Raw genomic sequence first — 27,038 nt, 5'->3', positions numbered from 1 at the left:
AGAAAAACATTTATCTGAGATTCTGCCATGGAAAGGCAAACAAACTGAAGGCGGCAACAGCAGTAAGCGTAAAACTGGTAGTAATAAAACCAACAATCACAGTGAATCACGTGTGGTCTTCTGCTCAATCTAGGAGCTACGACTTGAAGAGAAGAAGGTGCCTTAACATGCAGTACTGATACCTGCTTGGAAATCCAAGCCTAAATAATACATTTTCCATCCTAACACATTTGAAATATCCCACCAAATTCAGAAAATTCTTCCTGGAGGAACAGTCAAAACAAACAAAAGATAAATTACAACAAGAAAACAAAACCACCACCTTTATCACTTAATAGCAGTTACATCCACAGATACCTAACATAACAGAGCCCCCCTGCCTCACAATCAGCAAGCTGAGCTCAGATGCGATAAGGACAGACCTCCACGCTGGGATCACTGCCCATTAGAAGAGCAGGCTGCTGTCAGAAATGTTTAAAGGAAGTATTTCTACGTCAAATTGAACCAGCAGACTTCTAGTCCTAACAGCAGTGAAGGATATTCTGGGTTCATACTCGTGATCAGAGCAGTAGGTGTACTCCTGACGACAACTGTACTCCATAGGGCTGGGGCAGGAAGCCAGGAGGGAACCCCCAACAGCACAGCCTGAGCTCAGTGGGGTGCAGGAGCCACCTCCCTGTCCGGGCACACCGCAGGAAGGGCAGCACTCGGCACAGCCAGGGAGCAGTAGGGGTCGCAGCACCCCCAGCTGTGTGGGGTCACCGAGTGCCCTGCGCTGGAAGGGAGGGACTCACCACGACCACTCGGTCTCGCTCCAGCCAAGGCAACCTGGGTTAATCCAGGGTATCAGATGAAGACTTCAGTCAGCCCACTGCCAGCAAACAGCAATTCCCCAAGCTACTTCCCCCTCTTTTTTAATTTAATGGACAAAACCACACAACCAGCTGGGCTGGAGCTTTCACCCTTCCTTGTCATCGCGGTGCTTCTTGCCTAAGATTGTCCTGAGGACCCCATAACTGCATCCTGGAGGAGACCTGCACACACTGGAGGTATGAAGCAGCGAGGCCACCTGTTCAGACGCCTGCCTGACATGGGCTCACAGACTCCAGTCTGAATGCAGTGCTTTCCAGCCCAAGCAGAAGTTGTGAAGCCTGTATGGCTAAGCCTGCTGGATTATTTGAAATCTTTACCGTAGAAACCTACAGCCAGAGGTTTAAAATAACTTGGATTAATGAAGTCGTGTAAACCTGAACTACCACAGCACCAAGGCACATCTGCCTTGATCAGCCCCTGCTGCCAGGTGTTCCTGACTATTTGGTGGCCTCAGCCTGCAGCAAAGGGTGCTTCTGAGACAACAGAAATCGAGCTCTGAAGATCACCATCTGCCTCCACCCAACAGAAACAACCAAACCTTTATTACATCAGAACGTACAGTCGTGAGCGTGCCCGTAACTAAATACGATCATTGAACAAGCGGTAAAGGAGAACTCCCCCAGCACGCGCAGCCCCACAGATGGCTGGGTGCATCTGCAGGGCGCGGTGGGCAGGGTATGGATCCACCTGCACACAGCCCAGGGCTCCTGCCTCAACTGGGGAGAGCAGAGACAGAGGATAAAGGAGCTAATAGTGGCACACCAAGTAACTTCCCATACAGTGAGGTGCCAGACAGGTTTGTTCTGTGGCTACCAGGCTCATGGAAGGTTTAATGTGACATCTGAGCAGCACAGATGGAGGAAGCAAGGAAAACAAGGAGGGAAGGAAAAAAAGCAAAGGAAAATTATAAAAAGGGGAGGGGAGAAAAGAAGCAGTAGCAACCCACAGGTAACCTGAACTCATCACCTGCTCCCAGCAGCAGCATTTGTGCTAACAAGCAGGAAGCGTCCTGCAGCAGGACATGGTTTAGTGAGAACCACTGGTGATGGGCAAATGGTTGGACTGGATGATCCTGTAGGTCTTTTCCAACCTTAGCAATTCTATGATTCTAGGACAAGCAGTGACTGCCCGAGCACAGTCGATGCACCAAGTCCCATACACATTCATGGCAATGACACACAGAGCTCTCAAGACCACCACAGAACCAAGACATGCCATGTTAATGCTTTCAGTGGGGGAGCAGTGGTGCCTCCCACTGCTTGCAGCTGTCCTAGGGCTGCACTGCTCCAGGCTGCAAACAGCGTGAGCCAGAAACCCCCGAGCCCTGCAAGTGTGTGGCCAGGTCAGGTGTGCAAGACAGTACCCACCCCAGGCAGCCAGTCTGCCAGGAGAACATTGCTCTGCTATCAAACACCAGTCCCAACTGAGGGGCATCTGCAACTGCACAGGACATATCACAAGCATGAAGCATGCAGCCTGCCTCAGAACAACCAGAGTGCCCCACAATGGGAAGGGGCTGTCAGGAGAAAGGGAGGGGGGGAAAGGGGGCAGGACTACCCCGGGGCTCCTGGACCCTCAGACCAGGCTGCACCAAACACAGAGCCACAGTGTAGGGCAGGTTCTGATGCACCGCACAACATCAGTACCAACTGAGGGGAGCTGGATTAAATGCATATTGCCAACTGGAACAGGGAAACGGACCAGCGAATCCTAGGGTGGCTCTGCAGCCCCACTGAGGTAGGGACAACGGGGCACCAGTCCCTGCCTGCAGCTGAAGTCCCTCTGGGCTGCAGAGAGGCTCCGTGTTCCCAGCTCACAAAGAGGTGCCCCATATCCCCACCTCCTCACAAAGAGGACCCCAGCAGAACAGGTGGGGGCAGCTCAGCACAGAGCTGTGCTCCAGGCCGGCCCATTGTCCCCCCCACTCCCAGCTGCAGGGCCTGCCAGGAGCTGCCAGCAACCCACCAGGACCCCCAGGCCAGCAGCAGCCCCCTACGGCCATATCCGCTCCACGACCCCTCAGGGAGACAGCAGCACAGCCGCCGTGGCTGCGAGCAGCGGCAGTAACAGCACGCCACGCTGCCTGCAGAGCCCCAGCCTCTAATAAAGGACACCCCGGAACCTGCCGTGCCCCACTGTGAGATTTAGTGACAGCGTTGCGGGTCGGCCCCATGTCAGTACCTGGCCCGGCACCGCGCCGCCAGGATGCGGCCTCGGGGCCATCGCAAGCACGAGGCGATGTTTTGGGCGCTCGTTCGCCGGGAGCCGACCCGCGTCGGAGCGACAACGGCTGCGGGCGCAGTTTGACACAGCTCGGCGCGCTCCGGGCCGCCCTCGCGGCCGTACACAGCGGGACACGGCGGGCGCTGCAGCGCCCCACCGCACCCCGCTGCGCCCACGGCACCGGCAGGTCGGGCAGCCCGGACACCGCGCCCGACGGCCCCAAACGCCGCCCTCACCGCGCAGCCCTACAGCACGGCGCTCCTCGCTGCCCGACCGCCCGCACCTCCGGCGCGTCGCAAACATCTCCCTCGCGGCTCCGGGGATCGCTCCCCGCGGCACAGCGCCGCAAACAGCGCCCGGCGAGGAGCGGCCGCGTCCCGGCCCCCCGCACCGCCCCCGCCCGCCGGCACCCGCCCGCCGCGAGCCTCGCTCCGCCCGCACGCCCGTGTCGGGCCGCCGCCGGGCTGCGGCGGGGCGCGGGGTCGCGCGGGCGAGGAGCGGAACCCCCCCCGGTACTTACGTCGTCAAAGAGGGACCCGACGTTGGCCGTCACCAGCAGCACCCCGGCGCCGGCCGCGGCCCCCTTCACCGCCATGGCGCCGGGCGGGCGGGCGGAAGCGCGGAACGGCGCTGCGGGGAGCCCGGGGGCGGGCACGGGGCGCTGCGGGGCGCGGGCGGCGGGGGGAGCCGCGGGCAACCCGCGGACATCCGCGCCGCGGCGGGGCCGGGCCGGAGCGCCCTGCGGCTGTGCGGGCCGCGCCGCTCCGCGCTCAGCGCTCACCCGCCGCCGCCGCGCTGCTGCCGGGACGGCTCCCGCCGGCGGAGGCTGGCGCCGGGCCGCGGCGCATGGCAGGTCGGCGGGGCGGGGCGGGGGGGGGGCGGGGCGGCCGCGGCGGGACGGGCCGAGCCGGGCTGGGACGGGCGCTGAGCTCGGCTGCCGCTCCCGGCTCTGCCGGTGGACGGAGGGGAGGGGGGAGGGCGGAGCCGGGGCTGCGCGCCCGAGACGTCACGGCGGCCCCGCGTGGCTCTTAAAAGGGCAACGCGGCCCCGGGAGACCGCCCCGCCGGGCCCGGCCGGCGCTCACCTGTGCGGGGCGCGGCTCTGCCCCGCTGCCGGGTTCGGGGCCGTGACACCGCGGCACGACGCGCCCGCCTGAGCGCGGGAGCCGACGCGCGTTACCGCAGCCGCGGCGCAGAGCCGCGTAGCAGCACGGCGGGGCCCCGCGGCGCGGAGCGGGCGTTGCACGGCCGCCCAGTTGGAGCCGGGCGGAACGGGGCGCGGGCGGCCCAGCGGTGTGACCGTCACAGAGAGATCCTCTGAGCGAGGAACTGTTCTGTAACTGCGCGAGAAAGAGACACGAGGAATCGGAGCGGCGCGGAGCCGTGCGGGACAGCGCGCAGCTGTCATCAGCTGTACTTTGCGTCCCATCAGCAATGGGAGTGCGGTGCGCGCAGCTCCGGCAGCTCCAGCGCTGGGGAAGCGGCGGTCGGAACAGCGCACTTAATTTAGTTCATAATCGTGGGCTCCCCAAACTTTGCTAAGTTCCCCCCCAAAGCGGTATGCGGGATATTAACCGCAGCATCCTTGGAAAACAAAAGACAATGACTAAAAGACGCGCTAAACAACGCGTCTCAGGCCTGAATAAAATAATTCATAGAAAGCAGCGCAGATCGCTTGCTTTTTAAAGCAGGTGTTGCCGGATGTTGGTGCTGCACCACCGGCACGCTGCCGCACTGCTGCACGTCCCCCCGGCACCGCGCACAGCCGCCGCTTCTGCTGCTCCCTCAGCAGCGCCCGTCGTGCGCGAGAGGAGAGGAAGCGCCCCGCGGGCGGCACGCGGCTCCTCTGCGATCGCAGCTCGCGGACGTCCGTCGCTGCCTTAATGGCTCTGCTAATCGGCTTTCGCCGATATTAGGAAGGTCCTCATGAAGAGCTTTTAGTAATGGCAGGAGAAACAAAACAAAAACAGAACGCAAAACCCCTACATCAGATTAAAATCCTTACATGTAACGTAATGTTTTGCTGCCTGAAAGCTCCTTTATAGCCCCGAGGGACGGGCTGCGTTCTCAAACTGATCTCAGTGGTTTTAAATGGCGCACTTTGTAATTTCCAGACTGCACAAAACACAGCTTAAACAAAACTGACTCAGAGTGGTCACTGCTCTCCTCAGTTCACGCTTGGAAACACGGCGGTGTCCCACGGGCGGCTGCTCCCTGCAGGCTTTGTGCTGCCGGAACCACAGGCACAGGGCTGCACACCCCACATCCGACGCGCAGGAATCTGACCCCGCTTCAGGCCACACGTTGCAGATCTGTAAGGAAAGGGCACCAGGCTGCGTCGTACAGGTTTCCCAGCGCTGTGCCCAGTGCACATCCTTTGCTTTTAGCTCATCTGAAGTTTTTCTGCAGTACGTCTGACGCAGAGCACGGCTGTGGTTACATCTCACAGAACGACTGGATTGGTATCCATGTGGGATATTTTGTGCATAAGTTAGAGATCCGTAGTGTCTGCTGCTGCCATCCCTGCCCAGAGCAGTTCGGTAAGAGGCACAAGAGCTGCAGTGTTTGAAATCAGTGCAGGTGAGTCGTGTGGCTGAGCAGCGCTGCTACCAGGGCCATGGAGCACGCAAGAAGCTTTCCAAACGCGAGTGCCAGTTTCTTCGCAGTTCTACTCGTATTGCTTCACTTTGTATTGCTTTATGCTATGAGAGCTCAGACTCCAAGGAAAGAAGCTTCAAAATCGAAATTTCATAAATGTTCTTAAAATATTTTGTGGCTTTAAATAGATACCTATGTCCATAATATGGCCAGGTTTGTGGGAAGACACCTTTGAGTTGCAAGGATCTCTACAAGGAAAAAACAAACAACTGCACACTAATTTAAGAAGGCATTTTCCTACCAATCTTCCACACCGTGGCTACTTAAGTACAAATGTGATAACTACCACGAGGGCACCAGGAGGACTGAGGGCTCCTTGGGGGGTAGCAGGGCACAGCCTGGGGCCCATGAGCCATCCCAGCACCCAGCCAGGGAGCCCCAACTCCTGGCACAGTGCAGTGGTGGCAGGGCTGAGTCCTCCATCTTCCGGCCCAGGGCCAAGGGCAGGGTGTGGGACAGCAGGGCTCCTAGTGCCCGCCTGACAGAACCCATCCACCGCAGGGGCTTTGAGTCATAGAACCATTAAGGTTGGAAAAGATCTCTAGGATATTCACGCCCAACCCATCCCCACCACATCCGCTGAACCATGTCCCTCAGTGAGGCATCTCCGTGGTTCCTGAGTGCACTGTGCACTCCTCAGACACAGCACCTCACTGCACACACACTGCCCTCACCGAGGCACGCTGGCGTAGTTCATAAATATTTCCAACTGAGGAAGCAGAGAACAATTGCATCATTAAGATTGAAAAGCGCGATGAAACAGAGGAAAACACTCTGAATCCCTTAATGGAAATGAAGAGGAAAGTGCAGGTATGGAAATGTTCTTCACATTTTACTTGCAAAAAATTGTATTGGTGCTGAGACCACCATTGCTGTTAAGGCTGCAGAGAGTGCTGAAGTCGACGTGCAATACCTCCCCACAGGGCATCGATGGTGTCAGCATGTCCAGGTGTACCTCAGTACCTGCTTTCCAGCAGTGCTCGGATCCCCATATGTCTCAAAGTGCTCTTTGCAGCTGTTTGGTTTTCACCTCCCCGGTGAGCAGTGACTCCTCAAAGGCATGCAGCTTCTGGGCAGTGGCAGGGCTGAAACATGTCCCAGCACTTCCAAGGCCTAGCCCTGGGAGTTGCCTTGATTCTGCCTCTGGGTGAGGCAAGATCTCTGCCTTAACATTCCCACACCTGGGCCGCAACCTGAATTTAAAGCATTAGGCTGTGACTCTGCACAGCTACAGAGTTTTAGCACTGGAATTGCAGCTGACAGACACTGGGGCTGTTAATGGTTCAGCAAGGATGTCCTGTCCCTGGGGTGGCACAGGGAGCAGTGCCCACTCGGGGCTGTGGGCACCAGGACTGCATGCACTGCAGCGCCCTTGGGCTGGGACTGGCTGGGGGTGCAACACCTGCAATAAATCACGTGCAGGGATGCAGGTGTTACATCCAGACTTTGTATGGTGACTGGGGCAGCTGCCACACATGATGGCTGTGGTGTTGCTTTGATCCCCACTTGCCCAGGCTGCCACCTCCTTCAGGGACGGCTACTCCTCAGCAGCAACAGAGCACTGTTAGAGCAACGCACAGCTGAGAGTCCCTGCAGGCTACGACAGGGCTGCCCCTTGCCGAGCCCCAGGCTGTGAGGTGTCTGAAAGCCACCGGCGGCGCAGGGCCGACCCGAGGCTGACCGGAGTGGGTTCAGCAGTTTGTAGCTGGGATCCCTCCACCAAAACGCCATTTCCCGCAGCGGCACTGCCGGCAGACGGGGCAGCCGCTATCCCAGGGCCCGGTGCTGAAGGCGCGGTTCAGCTCGGCTCGGCTCAGCACGGCTCGGCACGGCTCGGCTCAGCACAGCACGGCTCGGCTCGGCACGGCTCGGCTCGGCTCGGCTCGGCACGGCTCGGCTCGGCTCGGCTCGGCTCGGCTCGGCTCGGCTCGGCACGGCACGGCCGCACGGCTCGGCACGACTCGGCTCGGCACGGCTCGGCACGGCACGGCTCGGCACGGCACGACTCGGCTCGGCTCGGCTCGGCACGACTCGGCTCGGCACGTCACGGCTCGGCTCGGCTCGGCTCGGTACGGCTCGGCTCGGCTCGGCACGACTCGGCACGGCACGGCTCGGTTCGGCACGGCTCGGCTCGGCTCGGCACGGCTCGGCTCGGCTCGGCTCGGCTCGGCACGGCACGGCTCGGCACGGCTCGGCACGGCACGGCACGGCTCGGCTCGGCTCGGCTCGGCACGGCATGGCTTGGCACGGCTCGGCTCGGCTCGGCATGGCTCAGCTCGGCACAGCTTGGCACGGCTCGGCTCATCATGGCTCGGCTCGGCACAGCTCAGCTCGGCATGGCTCAGCTCAGCACGGCTCGGCTCAGCACGGCACGGCACAGCTGAGCAGAGCCAGCTGAACACGGCGCAGCAGCGCCTTCCTCTACTCCTCACCCTTCACCGGCACCTCGTGCCTGCTCAGTTGCCAATTGGTTCCTGATCATATACCAGTCCCTTCCAACTTGGATACTCTATGGCCCTACGTGTATGAACACCTTCAGCTCCCATGGCTTCACGTGATAGACAACAGAGTCTGCATCATCTCTTTCCCTGTCTGAAAGTGGCCAAGATGATGCAGTTACTGCTGTTCATTGTCCTGCTGCACCGAGGCATTTGGGATGTCTGCCCAGTAACCATGATGAGCCTTCAGTCTACAGCACAGCAGGAAAGTTGTCAGTAACCCACTGGCACTCAATATCTGTAATTATTGTATTCACCCATTGTGCCACATATCCGTATCTCAGAGTCTGGCTGCACTTGGATGCAGTAGGACAGCCCTTACTGCTGCTGCTGTGCATTGCTTGGGAGGAAGCCGTGTTTAAATGAATGCTTCCCAAGGTCCATCGGTGTCCTTACTGCCATGGCTGTGTTGAGGCACCCCCAGCACCAAGACGTTCTGTGCCCTCGGCAGATAGCTGGTGCTGGAAAGGGGTAGGGTGATGGAGTGATGATCTTCTTCCCTTTTTCGAAGTGTCTTTCTAGCAAAACATTCCCTGGTTGGCACTGTCAGTGTTACTGGGGCACTGGTTTTGCCACGGTACAGGCAGCCCTCACTGTGGTCAGGATCTGAAGCATGGGATGCAGAGTCACAGTGCAGCCGTGAGTGCCCTTCCTGGAGCCTGCTGTGTGCTGTCAGACTGCGGACGGGTAATGTCCCTCAGTAATGCTCACTTCTGCCATCACACTGCTATTTCTTTCCTATCAGGCACTCCACAAATGTTCTCAGAGCAGAGTTAATGCAGTCATCAATTTCTGCTGGCTTCTTAATTTCTAACAGACTCTGCAACATTAGAACACATCTCCAAATGAAACTTAATTGAATTCCTACAGTAAATGAGGTGCAACCCTACTTGAGCAGTTCTTAGTCCTTTATTCTTCCGGTGTTTCTCACCCACCAGATAAGGAGTAGCACAACATTTGTTCGTTGCAAACTTCACACAATCACAACAGAAGCCAATCCCACCTCAAAAAAAAAAAAAAAAAAAAAAAAAAAAAAAAAAAAAGGTTTGCAATTTCTGCTTTTAACCTTTTTGCATAAAGAATTTCTTATTCCATCTTCCATCTCCATGTTTCTTGTATTTGTTCTCTTCTTACCGTTCTTTCCTGTATGAGTGTTCAGCTCTGGATAGATCCAGCTGTGCTATATTTCACCACTGAAGGCCACCCAGATATTTACTTCTGTTCAGCTAATGAGCAGTCATCATAGCAAGCACTTGAGAAACCCTAAAACATGGGTGTCCAACCTTCTGGCTCACCTGGGCCACAGTGAGTACAGAGGAATTGTCCTGGGCTGCAGCGGCCTATTTATATCCATGGAGACAGCAACAGATACAAAGAGCACTATAACACTATTTGATAGAGCAAATTCTCAGCTACAAAATACTGTTTTTCAACACTGTCGCCACCATTAGCTGTGCATTTCTGCTAACAAGAACAAGAGCCTGCGTGCTGCACTCATCCCCAATAATAAAACAGAAGGCATTACTTTTGGAGCAGCCCTCGGAAAATAAACAACACCGTTAATAGCTAAGTAACAAAACAGTTCAATTTCAAATATTTTTTAAAAAACTTAAAGAGGAAGAAGAACCTCAGAGCAGTGGGATACGGGACCTGGGCTCTGTGAAACCAGCACAGCAGTCCGCTTCAACGGCAGCGGCTGCCATTCTCGGGGAGCTCTCAAGGCGCTCATCAGAGAGTTGTGATCAAATCCTACTCCTCCTTGACAATAATTGTTCCAAATGCGCCAAAAAGCACCGACGTGAATAACGTGCGACCGTGAAGCGAAGGGCGTTTCTCTCTGCTCAGAGAGGTCTCTCGACAGCCCAGGAAAGGGATGCGATCAGGTTGCTGAGTCGCAGATCTGCCTGCAGCTCCATACGTTCCACCTGAACATATGCAGGTCGTGCATTTATATCAGCCGAAAGCGGCGTCACAGACAGAAACGGATCGTTTCTTTTGCGGCCTCGAATCCTTTTCTCAAACTCCCGTCCCAGAATGGAAAGCACGGCTGCGCGCTGCTCAGAGCCCCGTGCTTAGCGGTGCCGGCGTGCGCGCAGCTACTCGCCCCGCCTGAGCCGGCGCTGCCCCGCGCTGCCCTCCCCACGCCGCGAATCACGCGCTGCCGTCTGGGCGCTGCAGAGCGACGGGTGCGCGCCCGGGGCCGCTCCGCGGGGAAGAGCCGCTGCCTTGAAGGCACGGGGAGGGGGTGGGCAGCGCTGCCAGCCGTGCTGGGCCGCGCGTTGGACGTGCCTGCCCTACAGCACCGTATGAACTCCATGTCTCTGTATTCCGTCTCCAGGTGAAACGCCCCGACAGCCACCCTACTGCTGCTCCTGGAGAAGAACAGAGCAGCCGCTTGCTGCATGGCCTCAACCCTTCAAGGCTGTGTCGGACGGGATGACAGTGCCCCAGGAAGTCACGAGAGGCATTCCCAGCATTGTTCAGCAGTAAGGCAGGAAGCGGCGTTCTGAACGGCAGGAACTGGGAAAGGTTATCCTGGATCACTGTGAGCTGCAGCACCAGCTGTTTGTTCAGCCAGAATGCGACTCGTGTGGTATTTTTCACCCTGCTTCAATAAATGCAGCAGCTGCCATGCAGCCCAGGTTTGCAGAAACGCAGTGGGGCTGCAGATGGGGGCTGGAGGCCGAGCCGTGCCGCCGGCTTCCCACGGGCTGAGCGCTGCACTCATCCACTGCTGGATGCTGACGGGAGGGAAATAACCTGAGTCTCTGCACGCAGTGCCTGAGCTGAGCTGTCCGACTCCGTCCTCGTGACACAGAAGGGAACCCTGGATTCTTTCTGCCATGTCCTGTGAGGCAGTGCATGAAAACAGCATCCCCGTCTCTAAGACTTTTCATTGACACGTGAAATGAGGAAGTATTTAAGGGCCATTGCAGTGAAAGTGCAAGCACACCTGGCTCTCCAGAGGCTCACACACGTACTGTGCCAGAGCACACTGTGTGCACCCAAAGCAGAGCGCTGCAGGCAGTGCTGGAGCAGATGGGCACAGGGCAGCCGTGGCTGCTGCTGCTGGTGGAGCTGTGCAGGGCCCCGAGCACACTGAGGGCAGCTCAGCATTCATTTTCTTCATTTCAGTCACTCTGCTGAGATCACTCAGAGTTAATTACAGCAATTTGATTTGCGTCTCTTGTTCTGTTCGTGATCCTCTGGGCTTGTTTTCTCATTGCTAAAGGCTGCTCTGTATCGTTAAATGGCTTTAGAGATGCACAGGAAGGTGTGATGTGAAGGCTTTCAGAAATACACGGAACAGATCAGAGCAAGACACCAACAGCCCCCAACTGCTGGCTCTCTGGTGTGCCTCCCAGCACAGCAACAACATGAGGCAGCTGTGAACTGCCGCTTCCTCCTGCTCCTTTTTTAACATGTGCACACACACAATATTTATATCAATTTACTTCACACACATATATATTTGCCTCACGTTTTCAATACCTCACTCTCTACAAAAGAAAGCCATCACTAAGGAGAAACAAAATGGATTTCCAAGAGCAGCCATGGTCGGAGCTGAGAACAGCCGCTGCCCTGAAGGAGCACAGCAGTGGGCAGTGCTCACCTGTCCTCCTCGGTGGAAGAAAGACAGCAGCATCCCAAAATATATTTCCTACATCTTCATGAAAAACAAGGTGCTTTCTGAAAGCTTACTTTGTTATGAGTACATGAGTAATGGATAGCTAATGCCTCATTTTAACAGTCAAACATTGAGCACTTCCAGCCAATTCTGCTGAAGCAGGAGAAAAAGAGTGACCTAAAGGATAGTAAGAAACACCTGGCTCTAGGCTCCAGTGTTGGTCCTTCATTCCATATAAGATGGTAATAAAGTAAGAGCAAAATAACCCACAGCATCACGGCATTAGTATGGAGAAAAGCAGCAAGGGAAAGCATGGCTTGTTGAGTAGGAATGCACCCATAAAGTAGGGAATGCAATCACACAGACTTTTTGAAAAGTATGTGTTTGCTATATTGCCAGTTTTTGTGTTTGCTATATTGCCAGTTCATACCTACTGGGACAAATGGTTTCCTAAGAACAAAGAAAAAAACAACAAAACAGAAAATCAGAGGGGGAGGGCGGGGGAGCATAGTGGCATGCTTTGAGAATTAATGACTTATCTTGAGCAATTTCATAATGAAAACCAAAACACCCTCCACCCAGAAGGATTCCCCATCCTCTGGTCCACACGCACCACCGTGCCCTTCTGCTCCGTGTCTCAGCACCTCTGTGCCCTGTGCTGCACTGCACACACCTGTGCTGCGCTGCTGCTGTGGGCTGCACACTGGGCAGATACAGCTTGCTGCATTACCTGGGGAGAGCATCCCAGCAGGACTGCACAAGGAAACAACTACTGTGTCATTTGTGCCACAGTGTTCCCCAGAACTTTCAGGCAAGGACTGTGATGCAATCTGGGTGTGTGCATGAGTCACAGAATGGCCCGGGTTGGAAGGAACCTCAAGGATCACGAAGCTCCACCCCCCCTTCTCTCCCCCCCCCCCACAGGCAGGACCACCAACCTCCATATCCAATACCAGCCCAGGCTGCCCAGGGCCCCATCCAACCTGGCCTTGAACACCTCCTGGGATGGTCGGGGCAGCCACAGCCTCTCTGGGCAGCTGTTCCGGCACCTCACCACTCTTGCAGTAAAGAACTTCCCCCTGACATCCAACCTAAATCTTCCCCTCCTTAACCTAAAACCATTTCCCCTTGTCCTACCGTTATCTACCCTTTCCAAGAGTTGACTCCCCTCCAGCCCTGCTGCAGAGCTCCTGACACCCCATACCTGGGACAACTCCCAGGCGCCTGACACCAGGCACTTCTCTTTTACACATCACACAGTGTTTATGCCCTTTTCACTATGGGATGGAGAAGGCTTTGAGGAACAGCACATGTTGGAACCGAAGCACACGGTGACAATACCATTTGAGCAGAGCAGATAATAGCAGTCTGCTCCCTAATCACCTGATGTACAAAATAATAAAAAAAAAGGAGATGATCTGGTGTCTGTTCTCACAGGACTGCAGATATTTTTATGGGATGTGGCATTATAACAAAAATTCCCTAGACTTCAGCTTAATCTAGAAAACTCATTAAATAGGTTCAATGCACTATGGAATTCTATATAGAGATGTTTCTGCTAAATGTGTACCTTATTTCTCCGCCTGCTTTGCCCAAGTGTGTTTGCTCTGTAGCATATTTTACAGTGCAGTCACGGACAACCTAACGAGAAGGCTCAGACCTTATGTAGGCTTTAAAGATCATCGACCTTCGTGCTTTACTATGTGGGAAGATGGGAGGAGAGGGCTCAGACTTAGAAACTGTCTCACCACAGAAGATGAGTTCAGCATGAAAAGGAAACCAGGACTGATTCCAGAAGTGCTCATTACTGCCTCGCTGTAACTGGTTGAGGTTCCAGACTTCTGTCTGAAGTGTTGCAAAAGACCAAGGAAGCGCTGACGCTCAGAGGCTGCAGTGACTCACCAGCACCGGGCAACCCTGCTCTGCAGCCACTGCACTGCTGCAGCCGTCACTGCGGAAGCACTGAATGAGGCCCCACATGGCACTGCTGACAGCCCCGGGGTGCAGAGGGGCGGGAGGGCTCAGTGCTGCATTCTGCACTGCATTCGATTGGGCCTTGCTCACTTTGATGTTACTGTGTCCCATATGGATGTTAAAGGAAGAAAATGCCTCATATCGTGCATTCTTCCACTAAAAAGCGAAAGAAATGACAGCGGCAAATTCCCTCATTAACTTCAGTTAAGCGCCAGCAGGGAATCAGCCCTGAGCTAATGGAAACCCAGGAGTGGCATCTCTTGTGAAGATGCTGTGATTCCCCTGTTCCTAACACTGCACTCCTTTCCCATGGCATTGCATACAGTGTGCTTCAGCTAACAGAGGTGCATTTGTCTTGGGGATGTTTTCAGGCTATACCTCAAGTACTAGAAATACTCAACTACTGTAAGAAGCAGTACGTTCAGTTTATTGAAGTTTTTCAGGATTACCCCCATGCAGAATTTTTCTGTAGGAAAATAAAACTGTCCAGCAAGGCAACATCCTTGTTTTCAGGCAACACATGAACTAACAGCTCCCACAATTAGGATTAACTCTCCTGCCTGCAGATAGACAGCTGTGCCTCGTGTGAAGTGACTGCAGGACTCTGCACTCCTTGGACTCACTTGCATTTATAAACAAAGCGTTTGGTTCACAGTCTCTGCACCGCCAGCAAAAGCCGAGCACAGCCCTGCATGGCTGCTCGGCTCCGGGAATGGAGAGCCGCACTGCTCGGGGTGCAATGGGGGAAGAGAGGGAGAGGGAGGCTGAGGCTCCTCCTTCCAACCGGGTAATGGAAAAACGGTGTCAGAATTCCGACGCCCGGATAAATACGCACCCTCTGACCTCATCCAAAGACAGAGGAAAAAAGCAAGCCCTGCACATTGCTGAGGGAGGACAGCACTGCTTGAGGCTAATGAGCTAAATGCTGCTAACAGCGCGGGGCTGGGCAGCTGCCGGGAAGCCAGGGCGCGCACGAAGGCTTTGCCACACGCGGTCGAAGGATGCGGGCGCTGCCGGCGCTGCCCCGCGTGGGGCCGAGAGCTGCGTGGCAGCGCCGAGAGCGGCCCGGGGCGGTGAGGAAGTTCCCCAGCGCGGAGCACACCCAGCTGCGCTCCGAGCAGCGCTGCCAGGCGATGCCCGCGGGGACTCGCGGCTGCTGCGGTGCGCTTCCAGCCCCGACGCTCCTCCCAGCGAGGTTACGGGGCTCGGCCTGCGCGCTGCCCGGGCTGCGGGGCTCAGCTCTGCAGCGGGGATCGCTTGAAAAAAATAACTGACTGCAGTGATCCCGACAGCAAATGTCAATGAACTGTTCAGGTTCACTTGTATCATTTTATTCCAAGACCCATAGCTCAGCGCTGTGCCAAAGATGAACTGTTTGTACAAGCCGCCGTGCGGACAATGGGGGCTCCTCGACCAGCATCCGGCAGTGCTTGCTCTGATGCTGACTGCTTCATTAGTCACAGTGCCGGCCTCGTTACTCCCTGTTCGCACACATGCACACCCCGTGGGCTCTGCAGGCTGCTCTCTGTTCTCACAGTGCCCGTGTCCTGTGCCAAGCAAACGTGGGCGCAGCCAGGAGTGCTGTGTGCTGTATTCTCTCTCTGTATAGCACTTCAGGTTTCTCCAACCAAAAGATAACCCGGTCACAGAGAGCCACAATACCTCCTGATTTCAAGGGCCCAGCAAACTCCACAGGAGGTAGGTCTGGAGCTGACCCAAATTCTGAGTTCTTGTTCTAAACATGAAGGCTTATAAGGTGGTTAGCAGCCCTGCCCCATGGGCTGACCTTTGTTCACTACCTGCATTTGCATCGGGCATCACCCAACTGTGGTGCTACCAACCAAGTGGCTGCCAGTGCTCCTACAGCACAGCAGGGCTCCGGGGGAACGTGTGGCTGCAAGCAGCCAGGCTGTGCCCACACTCTGTGTTCATAGCTGGGGCTTGTCATCACTGTGTGCCCACAGCCAGCACTGGGCGTTCATAGCCAGGCTGTGCCTTCACCGTGTACCCATAGCCAGGCCTTGTCATCACTGTGTGACTGCAGCCAGGTTGGGCTCTCACCATGTGCCCATACCCAGGCCAAGTCCTGCTGTGCACATGATGATGGGAGACCTCTGAGCTGCAGGATCACCGTCACAGAGCAGCACAGGCAGTCCCACTGTTGCCATTTACGGTGGCTTGAGGCAGAGCAGCTGCTCATGTGCTCTCAGCACCTTCATCTATCAAGTGCAACACAACGTTTTTTCCATAGACGTTCTACTCCAGCAACTTGGCCTTGAATTTTAGCTTAAGTATTTGCATATCAACGTTCCAAGGTGAGGAATTAGTTTGTGCCATAGTTTTCACTTCTGGTGCATTTACATTGCATCTCTGCAAAACCCTGCAGACATTTGGCTCTCAGGTGATCTCTGGGAGGTTGCAAGTGCTCACTTTCTGCAGGACCACACTGAATTTCACTTGGAGCTCTAAACCAGAGTGTTGGCCTTGCTCCACAGACTGCAAGAGGGAAATACTCCTAGGAAGAGGAGGGCTATGTGCTGGAGCACACTGTCCTGGCACCTGCTGTGTTACACTACACTTCACAGTACTGTCCCATATCAGGACCACATTTCTGCACCCAAACTGAGTGCTGGGACAAGAGCTGCAGGACAGGCACCTGCTGTACCCCACACCACCGGCTCTCCTGCCCGCTGTTCCGCCGGCTCTGCCCCTCTGCACTCCCTGCTCGCTGTCTCCAGGGGCCCTCTGCAGATGGGGCTCCTTCCCACTGCTCCTCAGTCAGCACCCAGGTTGGCTCCAGCTTTGCCACTCTGGTTCTACAGTACTGCTGTGTGATGCCCCCGTGAAGCCCTCCAGAGGGCCCATGGGATGACAGCGCTGCCCCAGCAGAACCCACACATAGCACATCCCTTTTTCATTTGATTTTTGGGCTCCTTCAGCAGCTGGAGTGAACCCAGCCCCGATGCAGCTCTGGAGCCGGCTCCTGGGCAGGCACACGGCATGTGTCAGGTACATGCTTTGTACTGAAACTGCCCATAGAGACATAAGAGAACGTGCCAAAGGGAAAACACCACTCTCATGGAGTCTGAAGTCCTCTAAGAGTTAATGTTTCTTTCCCTCTCTCCCACTGCGGAGCACGTTTATCACACAGTGTAAGCCTGCCCTGCCCAGAAGCAGGCTTAGTTGCTGGGAATCACAGTGTCAGCGAGACAAGTCCTGAAGCAAAGTGGGTGATCCTTATTCATGCCTACAGTCTGGCCAAGAACACGCAATAAAAGCTAAATATAGCTGTTTGGTGAGGTACGAGTGCAACAGCAGCTCTCTGCCAACAGGATTTTCCACCTCAGACCACTTCAAATTCTGTATCAACAATAAAACTGACAACTATAAAACCTCGCAAATAGCTTCTAAAAGTTTGTTCGTCCTCAGCAGGAGAGCTGCGCGCACTGCTGGCTGCAAAGCGGGAGCCGGGCAGCACAGGGGTTCCCGCAGCCTGCCTGGAGGAGCGCAGGCGCTGCAGCCGCCCTCCCTCTGCCCTGCGATGCGCACGGCCGGACGGAGCACAAAGCAGAGCCGCTCTGAAGCTCAGGCAGCGACTGCCCCCAAATGCCTCTCTGCCCCCACTCCCTCTCAAGAAGCTACCAGAGATGCCCTTCACCATGAGCTGCTTTGCAGAGATGCGTTTCCATTCCTTCATGAAGCGCTGCCCGCTGCCCTTCTTGCATCTGAAACCACTTCCATTTTTAAAGAAACACCTGCAGTGCTTTTCTGTCCAGGCAGCTGTCAAAAGACGGATAACCAGATAAAAAACACCCACAGATCTGTTCTTAATTTTTCCTGCTTTTAATTTTAGGAATCCTATCAGAGATAGAATTCAGCACTTCCCATGGAGGACCTCCAAGAAGCGGTGGGCTGCTCCTGGCGCATCAGTGTTATGCATGGGATAACTGCACTCACTGTGTTACTGCGGGCACCGCAGGGAAGCAGCGGATTGGATCAGGATGTGATTAAGTGCAAAGTGCCTTTTTCTAAACTGAGTATTCAAAAGAACGTGCTTCCCTAAATTGTGAATGTAGGAAACTGTAGCTGGCAGCACTCAGAGGCGCTGATTTCCAGTCCGGCACAGCCGATGCGACCGCATTTCCCCATGGCAGTGTCAGCACTGCAGCTGCGTGAAGCTCAGCACCCACAGCACTGCGGGCCCACAATGGGAACTGAAGAAGAAACAGCGGAAGGGCATCTGCTATTTTATTTCTGACGGGTGTGACTTTTTGGCCTCATTTTGAATAATTGAGTTGTTGGAAAGCAGGGAAAAGATGTGAGATAGAGACCACCCGCTGGCTCTCATTCTCCTCTTACATAAGCCTGTTAAAAGCAGTAATAGTCCCATTAAAACTGAGAGATTTGTATCAGGGTAAGAACTGTGTGAGCAGTGAGAGAATTGGCTGCCTTGGGTATAAATTCACGAAAGTCATTTGAAGGCTCTCTGGGAACATAATTAGAAACATGAAGTCCTGGGATGCCTTCCTTCCTTGTAAATCCAAAACTGCTTTTAAGAGCTGCCGTCAGCTTGAAAAGCGGTTATTAAAACAGAAACAACTGCAGTTGTTTGGGAAACGATTTGTCCTGGTGAGCTGCTCTCAAATCTCTATGGTTTGGGCTTTTTGATTTTATTATTTTCTTATTTTTTTTAATTTCCTGAGCATAACCGCTGGGAACAGATCCAGTCCGTCCATAGGGAACAAGAAACAGGCTGGTGCTAACATAAAGAGATGTCAAAAGAGTGAAATCAAAGCAGCTCTTTAATCCCTCTCACGGTAAATTCATTCAAAGCCAAAGCTGCTTTCCCTTTTTCTGCAGCAGTGGTAACTACGAAGCATTCAGGTAGGGCATCCTTTCAGCGTTCACTCAATGCCTTCAAGCACTGCCTAAACCTAAGACTGCATGAAAGAGCCCGACGAGAGCTCGTTCCCATCGCCTTATCCAGGGATAATAAATCAAGCGCAGAGAGGAAACCCAGTTCAGCCCAGACCTTGGCTGCAGAGGCTTCCATGCTTTGGTAGGTAATATTTCCCTTTGGGAAGGGCAGTGGGGAGCGCGTCGGTGTGCCCCAGCCCAGCAGCAGGGGCTGCTCCTGTCAGTGTCCAGGGGGTCCTTCCCTGCAGCGGTGCTCAGTGAGGGCCTCACTGCTGCCCCTTGGAGCTTCCTGCAGGGCTGACACCTCTCATCACTGTGTGCTACTGGGTGATAAAAAGGGTTGGTTGCAAGTATAAACCTTGAGGCATAAACCGTTGGCCCGGAGGTCTGCTCTAAACACTCCACAGTTGGCAATGACCCCTCGAGTGGGTGAAGCAGCAAATAGGAGCTTTAAAAATGAGCGTAGTATTTCCGAGTGTTTGATAACACACAATGCATCCCAGGGCTGTGCTGCAGCACCATCAGCACCAGCACTGAGCAGCTCTGCGCCTCTGCCTGAGACGCACGAGACGTCAAGCTGTCCTTTGCGGGGAAGAGAACAGGTTGTGCTGTATTAGGAAATCCACACTGAATGAAGGAGATTTTCCCCTCCTTGGTCCAACAAAATGCCAAGAGCCTGCCCAGCTCACAGCACGAGGGAGGAGGCCAGGTGCAGGATGGGGGGCTGTGGGACACAGGGCTGGGACTCCACGCCCGCAGCCCCGGCTGCCAGCAGCACAAGGACAGGGTGGCAGCCCTGTGGTCTGGTGGCTGTCTCCAGCTGATAAATGGAGCAGCATAACGGGAGGAAAAAGTTACTGAGAAAGGAAAGCCAAAGGAAATAATTACTCATAAGTTGGCAGCTGAGAAAGTGCCATCCAAGCCTTTGTCTCTCTGCAGAACCAGCTGTGCTCCCCAGCTCTCCCTGCCCGAGGAGCAGAGGCTCTGCACTGCGCTTTGTGCTGCCCTGGACGTGCAGCGGGCGCCCACTGAGTGCCCTGAGCCATTCTGCTTCAGCCTTAACGACTTCTCGTACAACATAAATAAGTACAAGCCACTGGTTACCAGCACAGGGAGATCCAGCGTCTTCTCTGTGAAACTAACATCAGCCTATATGTCACTGCAAAGACCAGCAAAACACCTTTCCACCGACATACAAACATATCACGGAGCTTGTGGATGCCAGAACACCAACACAGCACATCTGACCCAGAGTCAGAGCAAAGCCCTCTCCAAACCACACTGCATTTCCCTGGCAGCGGTGCTCCATGACGAGGCATAGATCTCACGGCCCCATATCAACACCAGAAGCGTCTCCACTCTTCAACACGGTCAGTCTTTAGTGCCAAGTATTTTTAACTTCAGAGGGAGATATTTTTAGTGAAACTATAAATGTTTTTGCTTTTCCTATAATTGAGGTGAATTAAGCGTAATTGGAAGCATCTGCTCCTACCCTGCAGCCCACGATGGCGTGGTGCTCTGCGTCTCCTGGAAGACACTCTCCTTCAGCTCCCACCAGATCCAGCTAAAAATAGCTCATCTAGATCAGATTCCCTCAGGCAACCGCGCTCTGCAGCTCTCCGAATTTGCCCTTCCGTGCTGAACAGCAGCGCTCTGCTCCGTGCCCTGCCAGGGGTCCTGGGAGGGCGCAGTGGACTCCATCTGAGGAGGTTTTTTTAGGGCTGCAAGTGCTGCTCCCCGGCTCCACGCCTGCACGTGGCTGGGCGGTGCATGCAGTGAGTGCTAGCAGACCTGGGACAGCACTGCAAAGCGTGCAGCCCTTGAAAGCTGCGTGTTGTAGACAGAAAGTGTATGTTATGAGGTCAGTAATTTACCAAATAATAGCATTCTGGCAGAGAGATCTTTCTTCATGCCACTTTGACCCATAAGTTCAGTTCTCAATATGACACTGAACACCACACTATACAGTAAGATTCACTTCGTATTTTGTTTAAAATTTGTCACGGTAGAACCACACTGCTATGACTGTGTCAACACTGAGAATACATGGGGAGATGAAGAGTATGTTGCAGTTACATCAGCACAGTCACTGGAAACGTGGGAAAGTCAATTATACCTAAAAACTAAAAAGATATTTGGAACTACGGCAGAAATCAGGGCGTTCCCAAAGATTTCCTTGCTTGATTGCATGCTAATGCCAGGGGTTCTGGTTTGTGAAAGGCAAGGAGCCCAAATAAATTGATTTCAGAAAGTGCTCTCGCATACAAACAGCTTGCATTATAGGAACCTTCAATTAGGAAATGATCTCGATGGATTCGATGATCTCTAGAGGTCCTTCCCAGCCCCTACAGTTCTGTGAAATGGGGATGTCTAAAAGACATGTAAAGATTGATGGCAGCCCAAATATTAGAGCCATTTTCAATCTGCATCAGGAGCACAAAAGCTTTAACACCTTGTCTGTGGCACCTGACAGTGCCATCCGTGCTGCCTGTGACATGGGAGCGGAGCAGCTGGCCGGGCGCTGAGGTGTGTGTCTGTGTCAGTGCATGGGGATGGGATGTCAGCGCTTGGTCAGTACTGGAGGTGGCACTGAGACACTTCTGCCATGCATCCGCTCACATGGCCTCCGGACTGCAGCCTCACCAGCAGGCAAACCATCACTACTCCATTGCCTGGCTGAAAGAAATCCTGGTGAGGACGCCAGTTCATCTTGTAGGAGTCAACTCCTAAACCTCCAGTTCAGAGGCAACTGCACCTCTGCAAAACCAGCAGTGCTGGAAGCTAACCTGCCCCTTTAAGGAAACGTCCTCCAAAAGGAGGCAAGGTTTATTGGGTTGTATGCCGTTGCACTTTTAGGCTGCTCAAAACTCTCCCAGGAATCCTTTTAATATTCCCATCAAATTGAAATACGAGTTATGTAATTATAATTAGAGCACCATACTCTTGATAGCGTTTACTTCATTGCTTTAAGGACTGTTTACTCCCTAACTCGTACCTGGGAGAAATGTCAAAGCCAAAGCAACATTTCCCCACTCCCTCACTAAAACACAAAACAAAAACAAAACAGCTAATTGCTCAAACCTTATTAATGCCTTCTTTTTGCCATATACCTGCTGCCTTATTGGAGGATTTACCGCAGGACACTTTTAAAATTAAACAGTAATGACACCCATGTGGTAAAAGCAGCCCAAAGGCACAAAGAGATGTGGAACCGTTCTCTCTCTGGACAAGCAGGACAGCAGAGATGGTGCAAAGGCCAGGTGCCACGGCTGCATTCCACAGCACCAAATGGGCTGCGCTGGGGGTGCATCCTGCCCATGGCTGCAGAGGGCCGGGCTGTGCTCCAGGCAGTGCTCCAGGCAGTGCATGCTGCAGCAGGCAGGCTGCGTGCCAGGTCAGCGGGGCTACAGGAAAGCCCACCCCGCCAGGCCGGCCGGCAGGGCTGCAGTGCAGGGAAGCAATGGCCCCTGGCCTCAGTGCCCCCAGACCCAATGTTCTGAGCCCAAGCCTCAGTACTGGTGTGTGTGCTGCTGCCTTCAACTGGTGGGCGGCAGCACCCATCGTGTCGTCCTCAGAACTGAAACCGCAGACTGCTGGGAAGCAGTGTTTATATATTTTATTCTAGAGCAGTTCACTTGCTTAAGCAAATCGATTACATCGGGGTTTTAATACAGTGTTTACGGTGAATACTTGCGTAATCTGTTCACATACGTTCAGAAGGTTTGTACGTATCCTTGCCAAAAGCCATAGCATTCCATCAGAACATCTCCTCATACAGAAACCAAACCCGACCCCGCTGTCACCGGCCCATATCAGCCTGCCCAGAGGCACGGGGCCGTGCTGGGAGCTGCGGCCCTGGTCCCCCTCCGTCTCCTGCCCTTTTCAAAGCAGAACGGCAGACAGATGTGTTCTTAACCTTTGAAAGGGAAGAAAGAGCACTGACATTTGCATTTGCATTTCAAAGCTGGAGCCAGCACCATCCTCAGAGAAAGGATAAAACGGAGGAGAAATATGACAGTCTGGCAGATGGATGGTCTTGAAATCATGCAATGCCGAATGAAAAGAGTACTAACAGTCTTCGCTCAAGTCAGAGTAATATTGTCACGGGCTCAGACAGCAAGTGGCACCCAGAGGTGGCACCCAGAGGTGGCCCGCGCTGCCCCATAGTGCAGCTCTGTGGGGGCAGGGGGAGCCCAAGGCCCCCGTGCTGCTGTGGGGACGCAGGCATTGAGCAGCCCAAAACACACAGAGACTGCCAGAAACATCCTGGAGCCACAAGTGACACTGGCACCGAAACCTGACAGCATGAGAGCAGCAAGGAGCACGCAGCTGAACAAGGAGCCACTGCTGATGGCTGCCAGATAAGGCTTAAAAAAGTTGTTTCATCTTAACTTGACCTAAATGGAATGGAAAATTACCATGACTACATTTATCTGAAATCACAACGTGTGTTCTGATTAGACCGTGATAAAAAGGATGGTATAAATTGATCCAAAGATAAAGAAAGGGCAGGGAAAATGAGATGAGATTAAGAAATGAAGCAGACTAAAAAGGAAAGAGGAGAATAATACAGCGAGTTTCCAGAGCTATATTAAAAATAGCTCCGAACTGGAACAGGAGCGGTTCGGTGCCTCATTCCGGCTCCTCGGCCCGGAGCTCAGCCGCAGCGCCGGGCTCAGCTCCGCCGCCCGCCCCCCGCAGGCGCCGAGGAGCGGCACCGCGCCCCCCGGGGCCTCCGCGCCCCCCGCGTGCCCGCAGCCGGGGCTCTGTGCCCCTTACGGCACGTGGACCGGTCGGAAGATGAAGCGAGTCGTTCGGTGTGTGGGAAACGAGGCAAGCAGAATGATTGGGCGATCCTCATTTCCTAGAGACGCTGCGCCTGCCTCTGGCAGAATGTGTGGCACTCGTGGAAGCAGGTACCTTTGTCAGCAGAACGGCCCTCGTGTTCCGGGAAGCGGATGACAGAACTGTGAAATAGTTCATTTTCTTAACTTTCTGAGCCTGGTGTGCCGCTGGAGGAGGCGCTGCCTGCAGCACAGCCCCGCGCTGCCCTGCCTCGGAAATCGCCTTCCTGGCAGCTGAGCAAAGCAGCCCAGCAGCCCCCTTCTGTTTTTCAAACACAGGGCAGGAGCAGAGGAGTGACCGACACAGCCTTCCTTTTGTTTTGTTCAGCCTGATGACAACATCCAGCCTTTCTCCAGAGGAGGAAAGCCGCTCATTTATCTGATCTCAGTCTGTTTATGTGAGCGCAGTGCTAACCGTGCCGTGGATACCTGCACCGTGCTGCCCCAGGCCTTCCTTGGGTGGCCAGAGGGGGCTGCTAGTTTAGATAAGCTCAGCAAAGAGAGCATTTGGGAAACTGCCTGCTCGTTCCATTCGGTATAAACTTCCTTTTCCACTCTGCTTATTTTAACATAGATGTATGCAAACCCTTCCATCAGAATCTCCTCCAAGCAGAGCACTGCAGCACGGTGTCAGGGCCGCCCTGCCGGGCTGTGCTTCCTGCTGCCTTCCTGCAGCCCCACTGGGCAAGGCCCTCATCCTGCTCCCCTGGCTGCAGAACTTTCTGTGCTACCATGAGCAAGTCAAGAATAACCCTGCGGCCATCCCCAGCCCGTGCCAAGGCCACAATCCCTGGCAGCGGGTGGGCTGGGGACCCACAGAGCAGTGGTGGTCCTGTCCCACCGACTGCTCCTGCATCCATGCCAGCCAGCTGCCGCCACGGGGAACAACTGAGATGTTAAGTACAGAAAGACATTAAGGACACACTGAAAGAGGAATGTCCAACCCACAGCCGTTAACAAAAAGGGGTCCAAAAGTCCTAGAGCACACTGCTCCTACTTTCTTCTTGAACCCTTCAAGACCATGACTCAACCACGTTTTCCCCTGCATGCAGTTCTGTGCTGATGCTGACAAACAAAATTGATCTTCCAATTTCTTTTTCTCCCATGACTCACAGAAAACAGACGCTCCTTAAATAATTGTAGTTCTCATGTCAGAAGAGCTGTTACTCTTTCTGGCAATCAGTGCTGCTGCTGACAGTCACAACAGATATGGTAGTGGCAACACTGACCCACAGCGCTCTGCCCTCCCTGGCCACGTCCCCGTCCTGTCCCATTCCCTGGAGGTGCCACATTTCAGCTGTTGGGAGTTCTGCACTGCTCAGCTCCTGCCCACTGCAGAATTCAGCATCGCTTCGAGGACATCATGCTTGCATCCCTGAGCACCAGCACTGCCCTCAGGCAGCACAGAAGGCCCAGGGCTATAAGCCACAGAATTTGGAAAAAGGAAGCGTCAGAGCAAGGGCCAGAGAGAGTATAGGCACAGCACAGTGTAGGCTGGGCTCTTGTGTTTCATTCATCAGGATTTTTCCTGACACAAAAGTATTAAAATACATCCCCATAACCAAGACGGTCACAGTAGCAGAGAGAAGACAAGCAAAGCCTACAGAAGAGCTGCTCGTAGTCCTAACGCCCTTCCCCTTTTCCAAGGAAAATGGTGGGATGCTCCTGCTGATTGGAAAAGGGGAAGCATAACCCCCATTTCCAAGAAGGGAAAAAAAGAATATCCAGGGAACTATAGGCCAGTCAGTCTCATCTCTGTGCCTGGCGAGATCATGGAGCAGATCCTCTTGAAGGCCCTACTGAGGCACATGGAGAATAAAGATGAGGTGATTGGTGGTAACCAACATGGCTTCAGCAAGGGCAAGTCACACCTGGCAAACTTGGTGGCCTTTTATGATGGAGTTGCATACAGCAGGGGGCTGGAACTACATGATCTTTAGGGTCCCTTCCAACTCAAACCAGACTGATTCTATGTTCAGTAATGCTTGTCTTTCTGTTTCAACTATTCTCCAAGTAGATGGGGATGCCCAGCCTGCAGGGCCTGCTCCCCACCTGCTGCACCTGCACTCCACGCTCTCCTTTCTCCCTGTCCATGGCACGCTTTTATCTCAATCTGAGCTCACTCTCCACCACCTCTCCCCTCCACATATCACTTCTGATGCTCTGTGCCGTTACCAGAATTATTTTTATTCTCCTTTCCGCAGCTGCTTTGCTGTTGACTCACACTGTTTTCTGTTGTGCTTTCTTAGTGCATAACCCTGTATTCACCCTTACCTCTACTACTTTCTAGTAATTGTTTATTCATTTAGGTGAAGAGCAACTGATGAGGACACGTCAGAGAGGCTTTAACTGCACCCTCATGTTGGGCACCTTGTCTTTTTGGAACACCCAGTGTGGTAAAAACACATCTCATTCTGCCATGAAAACTTGATGCCCAGAAAGGGTTCTGTGAGGGAAGGGCTCACCCCTGGAACGCAGTCCTATGCTTTCCCACCATACGAGTGCATTTGTTTTGTCAGGAGTGCTGAGTATGAGGCGGGTTAACATGTCCCAGGTCCCGCAGCTGCCGGGCCGCTGCAGTGCTTACGTTCAACAAGCTGCTGGGAACGAGTCCTAACAAAACTTGCCTCGTGTGCCTCCATTTCTTCTGCCGAAAGGGATGCTAAAAATGGTCTATTGCAGAGACTGCCCTTCTGCGCGGGCGGCCTGCTGTGAGCAGGGTAACTACAGCAGACATCTGGCTGCCATGACTGCTGTTCTATTTCAGGAACAAAGCAGCCCTCTGCAACATGGTGCTCAGGGAATGAGTCTCACAATTCTTGGCCTTGCTAACAAGCAGCAAGAAAAAGAATCAACATACTTAAAAAAAAAAAAAGAGAAGATAATGCATCGATAGCTGCAGCTCTCTGGACAAGCCTGTGGTTATGGCTGTTACCTTTGGGGCGCATTCAGCAAATCCTCAAGCCCGAGGAGCCATCGGTGTTGGCAGACAAGTGGCTCTCAGGGACACTGACTCACAACCAGCCCGGCACAGGTGCAAAGTACCCTCCCAACACAGCCATCTACAGGAGGAGTACAAAGGAAGGGGAGAAACTACAAACACTACAGGAGGTGAACAAGGATGGCAGGAGCAGAACAGCACGGCTGCAGCGGGCGCACGGCCGGCACTGCAGAGGCAGGCGGGTCACTGGAGAGCAGCAATGCGGGATCCTCCAGCTGGAAGAGGGGATCCCAGGTTTGTTTAGCTGCTGCAGGAGGAAAGGTCTCATCTCTTGAATCACTGGGCTTTTCGTTCTTCCGCATTACTTTAACACTGAGATGAGAATAAAATGTTTGGCCTTGACAACATACTACGTGTTGATGTTTAAGCAAAGCTAACGTTTTGTAAAGCAGATGAGAAGGTGAAAGGAAGCCCTCTGACAAG

The 27,038-nt window shown here is 54.1% G+C and overlaps 1 protein-coding gene across 5 annotated transcripts in view; it reads right to left on the bottom strand.

The window, feature by feature from the left end:
• Nucleotides 1–23,828, bottom strand: part of INPP5A (inositol polyphosphate-5-phosphatase A) — a 230,852-nt gene extending 207,024 nt beyond the window's left edge. The window contains exon 1 of one of the 5 annotated variants that reach the window (XM_040703146.2): nucleotides 23,691–23,828. In XM_040703146.2, the coding sequence (XP_040559080.1) occupies nucleotides 23,691–23,753 (63 nt within the window). In that variant the 5' untranslated portion in view covers nucleotides 23,754–23,828. Of the gene's footprint in view, nucleotides 1–422; nucleotides 462–794; nucleotides 3,489–3,616; nucleotides 4,048–23,690 lie in introns of those variants that run through there. The other 4 variants (XM_015289008.4, XM_046943201.1, XM_046943199.1 and 1 more) reach the window with 4 other exon arrangements.
• Nucleotides 23,829–27,038: the final 3,210 nt, after the last annotated feature.

The sequence above is a fragment of the Gallus gallus genome, chromosome 6, assembly GCF_016699485.2.
Source record: "Gallus gallus isolate bGalGal1 chromosome 6, bGalGal1.mat.broiler.GRCg7b, whole genome shotgun sequence".
Taxonomy (NCBI): Eukaryota; Metazoa; Chordata; class Aves; order Galliformes; family Phasianidae; genus Gallus; species Gallus gallus.
Note: the sequence above shows the minus strand (reverse complement) of the source record. Positions and strands in the feature narration are given on the sequence as shown.